This window comes from Mesitornis unicolor, unplaced genomic scaffold (assembly GCF_000695765.1).
Source record: "Mesitornis unicolor isolate BGI_N332 unplaced genomic scaffold, ASM69576v1 scaffold2445, whole genome shotgun sequence".
Taxonomy (NCBI): Eukaryota; Metazoa; Chordata; class Aves; order Mesitornithiformes; family Mesitornithidae; genus Mesitornis; species Mesitornis unicolor.
The window spans coordinates 24,801-30,800 of NW_010187329.1; the positions used below are offsets into that span (position 1 = coordinate 24,801).

General features: G+C 41.8%; 1 protein-coding gene across 1 annotated transcript in view; it reads right to left on the reverse strand.

The window, feature by feature from the left end:
* Positions 1 to 6,000, reverse strand: part of ADAMTS17 (ADAM metallopeptidase with thrombospondin type 1 motif, 17) — a 158,806-nt gene that overhangs the window by 16,916 nt on the left and 135,890 nt on the right. Inside the window, exons 19-20 of the mRNA XM_010185394.1 lie at positions 4,480 to 4,684; positions 17 to 169 (exon numbers count right to left, since the gene is read on the reverse strand). Of these exons, the coding sequence (XP_010183696.1) occupies positions 17 to 169; positions 4,480 to 4,684 (358 nt within the window). The remainder of the gene's footprint in view (positions 1 to 16; positions 170 to 4,479; positions 4,685 to 6,000) is intronic.

A 6,000-nucleotide genomic window follows, 5' to 3' on the forward strand; every position in this document is an offset into this window, starting at 1 on the left:
TAGTGTTCACTGTTACCTTAGACCAATCGCCAGTTTTCCATTCGTAACAGCCCGTGTGATCCTCACACTCTTCCTCATCTCTTGGCCTTGTGGCTGCATCGCATTTTCCTTGAGAATTTGTGCACGTCACTGTTCTTTTCTGAATCCCCCTGCCACAGTCTGCTGAGCACTGCAAAGCAACAGGAATTTGTGTTCTGTTACATGATGCCTAGAAATGACAACTTTTACCTTGGTAACATAGCTAAAAGGAAATGCTGGTTTTATGAACACAGAGGAAAACCGTTAACCTGTAAGATTTTCTTTCAACAGTCTAAGCCCTTTTCAAACATAAAAGAGTAATTCGAAAAGCATGGTATCTGCTTGTGAAATATTTTGCCATATGAAAAATGGCAATTCTGAAAATCAACCATCTTTGAAAAGTATCAGCTGAACAGATGAAAAAGCCCCACTAAATCTATTGTTTAAGAGCTCATCATTCATACTGGCAAAGGACACACTGAGATTTACAACACAGAATTGCCACATCCCTTGATGCATCATGGGAGTGTCGTGATAATGATGCATGCATTTTTCAATCACAGTAGCATGAGACCACTGTCACAAACACGTTTCTGCACTGCAGTCTGTACACACCACAGCAAAGTCACCGTTCTTACGCATGTTCTCATGTGTAACACATGCATGACCTTCACCTTTTGCGTTGCCACATCCTCCTCACTATGTTTGGTCCAAAGAACTTCGAATATACAAAGGGGATTGCTCAGGAGAGACTTTATTCAGCGACCCCAGTGTTGTGATCAGCTTCCAACCATGGCCAGCAAGCCAGCCACAGGCATCAGCAGGGATGAAAGACAGACTTCTCAACACCAAAAGCAGAAGCAGGGACTGTTTGAAGTCCTCTCAGAAAGCAGCAGGTTACTGGAGCTGCTAGAATCAGTCACTGAAGGAAGACTTGAACACAAAGCGTCCACAAATATTTTTGTGCTTGGGCACCATGGAGGTAGCTTCTAAAGAGCAGAGGTATCTGCTCACCCATTTATCTTTGACAACGGTTGGCTGGAAATTCTGCTTTATTGGAGAATTTGTCTTCATTTCACTGGCCATGCTAAGTGGGAAAAGGACACCGGCATGAACTGAAACAGAATTTCTGTTTTAAATAAGCGGTTCGGCTGATGCTGTCCCAGCCATAGAAGTGCATGCCACTAACAACAGCATCGCTGGTCTCTCTGCTCTTCGTTTTCATGCCACTGCAGTGGTTAAGAGTAAGAAATTTTCTTGAAGAGCCACTGGGGACAGGTGGGTGGAAAAATGATATATGTACCAACTGAGATAAAAACTAACCTCCTCCAGCATGTCAAGTTCTCCCCTTCAGGGGAGCAGCGTGGAAAAGACAGTTGATTTGACACTGAATAAATAGTGAAGATATGAGATATTCTGTGAGGTCTTTTGAACGTATTCCAAGAAGCTTCTCCATCCAGGGGGTCTATGCTGGAAACAAGCGTCAGCTTGATATAAATTATATCAAATGGACAAATCTCAGCATGCCTGTCCAACCGTCTTAAAAATACAATCCAGGCAGTTCTGACCTGCTGGCCTTGTTAAGGACATGAATGACAAGCGTTTATGAGCTGGCAAGCAAACAGACATGCCTTTAAATACTTCAGAGCACTACAAAGTGACTTCTTGAAAATCTGGGAAACCTTCCACTTAATTTACTATGTGCTGCTCATGGCGTGACCTCCTTACGGATGTAACATCTTTGTAACAAGCACTATTGTATAGTTTTGTTAGGTATGGGGATGAATTCTTCCAGGCTTTGCAGAATTCCAAAAACTGCTTTGCTGGACTTGCCAGAGATCCCAGGCTGGAGCTCCCTAAATGGTACCTTAAACCCATGAATTTGCCCCAAGTTGTACAGATTTTCCCAAATTATATATAATTTTCTGCAGTCCTCAGGGTGGACTCCTCGGGGTTGCACTCGTTCACCTCAAACTACAAAGCACAATATATAAAATCTTTCAAATGGTCCAATTTACTCAAAGTAAATCAAGCTGAAGTGGGAGTATTTTTCACAGTAGGAGAAATCTCTAGGTGGGTTTTACAAGCAAGTCTGGGAAAAACACCAACTGTTTGTTCTTCCCACAAGCTTTTAAGTCATTCACAGATTAATACTGCATATACTTTCCTAGACAAAACAGCATTTGCAAAAGGTTTCCAACAGATCTTTGGTGGTCACATATAAATCACCCTCTTTAAGAGTTTTTCTTCTTTCTTCAAGTCCTTTGTCTTCATGAAGAATTTCTTAACATACAGATTATACAGAGATTCCACACCAAAGCAGCCTACTAAATAATACGCACAGTCCCTGAGTGTCCAGCTGAGCTCATCAGGTCTTATTTATTAACAAATTACTTAGTCAAATCCCACAAGGTTTTGCAAAGGAGCAACACAACCTTGCAGTTGGGATACAGCCCCTTTATTTGAAACAAGTCCATGTTTTTTTCTACTCTAGTTCCCTAATAGTAGAAACATTCACCTTTTACTGACAGTCTCTATTTTTGTCACTAAAAATGGGTTGAGCGGTACTTTGTCCAAAACAATCTCAAGTGTTGGCAATAACAGGGGAATTTAATTTTTTCCACAATGAAGATTGTATTGGAATTTGCTTTGAAAACACACATTTTTGATTGGGGAACAGACATCAATGTGGTCAACAGTTTTTTGTTGTATAACCAAAAAGTGCAAAAACATACCTAAGAAAATTGATTTTTAAAACAGTACCACTCCTGTGATATTTACTCCACAACATCAGATTAAAATGTTAAGGATTAAAGCGATTACCACTGAAGAAAGTCCTAGTTCTGAGGAGTGTTCAAACTGGCAGAGCATTAAATGTGTCCTGGATTCAACTGTGCTACATAATAGCAGAAATGTGCCAGAACAAGAATGAATTTAAAATCGCAAGTGGGCAATCACAGACACAACAAAAGGTAAAGAAAGGGAAAGGAAAAGTAAACCAGTTATTGAAAAAATTGTCTAAAAATATTATGTATTTGCAAATTAGTTATGTGGTCACCAATATGGCAGATTTCCACTCTGGAAAAAGTCTTCTGTAAATTGACTTACTCCATTTCATAAAAAGGAGAGAGAAATACCTGGGACTGTTCACAAAAGACCCCAAGTAAAAATTCCCCATGTAAAACAGGAACTGCACCATAAGAATAGTCTCGGCCATAAACAGCTCAGCTGGTTCAGCTATCAGAACTAAAGAGGGCATCATCTGAAAGAGTTACCTCCGTAACTCACAAAAGACCTATCAGACAACGTATTAAAACTTCGGTGTGTTTCTCCACATCTTTTGAGCTGAAAGAACTCGGAAAGAAAACAAAATCTCATGCATTAGTGAACAGATACAGTGTCCTGCTGACCTCTCCCTGAACTACCATCTCACTTGCCAAGCCAAGATTTCCTGTTCCAAAGGTGGACAATGGAAAGCCATTGTGTCTGTTACGAGACACCGCTCTGCAGCGCAAGATCCCTCGTATCCTGAGCTTCTTTGACTTTTAAGCACGTTTCTAACAATAATATTTTGCAAAAGCTCTTGACAATGTTTGAAACAGGAGCTCTCTGTTTCAAAACAGAGATGAATAACAAGGAAAGATCCTTCCCACAGAAATGACTGGTGCTGTGTCCCGTAACACAGCCAGTCTGGAATGAGACTGGTAGGGCTGTAAGCACCGCACCATGAGTGAAAGGTTCGTCTCATCATTCAGATGAGCCTAGCAGATATATATCAAATATTATTAAATTATAATATGAAAACTAACATGGACATGCTATTAGGACTGTTACTTACAAGGTACAGACAAAGTTGCCCTGTATTAGCTGAGTCCTGGTCATGAGCTGTGGGCACACTCCCAGTTCACTCTGTTGCTAAACAAAACGCAGGTTGTCTAGACCATGCACCATTTATATCAGAAATACATTTGTAATATCTGAGAATGATTTCTTAACTCTGCAACCATGTGGAGGTGTACCTATTATACAAAGTATAACCAGCTTTTCCATGTTCCTGGAATTACACAAAAGAAGGTTGGATAAGGCCCAAAGATTGTACATTCTCTGTAACATGTAAATCTGGTATTTGTTTCATACTGAATTTAAATGGAGCCAGAAGCCCTGGTGGGTTACTACACTTCTGGCCTCAGGTCAGTGAAATGTTTTTCCTTGCTAGTCAGAGTTTTCAGAAGGAAATATATAGTTACTATAGCGTGATATCTAAAACCTGCCTTAATAACTCATCTGGTACGGAACACAAACCTCAGCTCCAAAAAATGACAATCCTACTCAGTGCCCCAATACTGTGAGGCACTGAGTCTGCTGACCATGAGAACATAATTTTAAGCACTTTGCTGGATCTAAGGCCAGTGTATCCAGAGCTGTGTGCAGTCTGGCTTCTTTCCCAAATCGAGTTCCTACCTTTGACCACTCTGATGCTTCCCAGATAGAAAGGCAGTCCCGTCCTTCGCAGCTTTGCACTGTTGTTGGTTTGTTGCCAAGGCAGTAGAGGTCTCTCGTGTTAACATAGGTGCCATTTTGCAACTGATAAACACAAGTCACTTCTCGGTGCTGGACACCTTTCTCACAAGTAGCAGAGCAGGGACTCCAATGGCCAGTCACCCACCTGGGAAGGAGACGGAGAAGGAATGTTAAAAAAATGGCTGGATAAAATATTATGCTTCACTTAAAAAGAGTGAGAAATGGACAAGTCTTTGTATCTTTGTGGGTTCTTCAATGGTGCTTTATTGGCGTCATGCTGAGATCTTGTATTTTTGGAAGCTTGTGTGTAAAGCAGAAAAGGGTTGGTGTACAAGTGAATATTCACTTCTGTCTCCATACTTAGCTTCCTTTAACCTCCAGTCTCTACGGTGCGGCTGAATTTTCCCCCCAGGTAAAGACAGACTTGTGTGCAGAATATCCTACCCCACAAATATTGTTACCTTTGAGAGGTACCTGGCAAAACCACTGCTACACCTGTATGCACACCTGCATGGTGCTACGGCCAGACACTTACCCCAACACAGCCTTCCCTCATCCAGGACCAAAGTCAGCTTCTCCAGCCCTACATTATATGAATTCAAAGCATACAAATCCTCTACAACCCAGACTACTGGAATGCCAAGACATCTCCTGTCTCACTTTTAATTCACCCTCTCACAGCCAATGGTGAGATTTCACTTTTCATAGTTGGGCTTTCCAGGATGTTTAATTGGAATCTCATCCGTTTGAAGTTCATGGCATCAGTGGCCTCAAAAATGGAGAATAACTGGTCACATTCATTCTTAGAAAACCTGCATTGCGTTTAACTGCCAAGACTCAAGAAATACTTAAAAGGACAAGATTTTCCCTATAGAAAGGATCCTGCAATGTTGTTTCAAAGCTACTGTAGCTCACAAGGATGTGCCATAACCCAGTCTGGATGGGGGTGGGACGTATTTCTTTATACCCATCATTTCTCTGAGCCTTTAGGATTCATTTGCTTTGTAAGCACATTTCAGTTGCCATTTCCTTCCCCTTTGATCAAAGTGTGCTGGGAACAAATACACGGCCTTTCTTTTTTTCCTGTTTGCTTTGCTATGTCTTTAAAGGCTCTTTGGCAAACACTCAGCACAAGGTTGTGAGGTGCTTGGGTTTCTCCAAAGTAAGGAATGCGCTGCCGCTGTGAGCAGTTTCTGGCTGTGGGCACGCAAGGGAAATGGGGCATCCTCAGCCCCCTGTCTTCCAGCTCAGTGTAAGCTCAACTGAAAGGCTCCTACTGCCTCCAGCAAGTGCTGGAAGCACCACTGGTTAGAGCTGGGCTACAAGGCAGTGGATAAAATGCCTAAGAATTAGGAGGTATGGAGGGTGAGATGACTTTTTTCCTAGAGAAGCAGCATCCATCTTCGCGCTTCCTGCAATCTGTCAGCAGTGAACACGTTCTCTGTAATTACAGGCATTCCT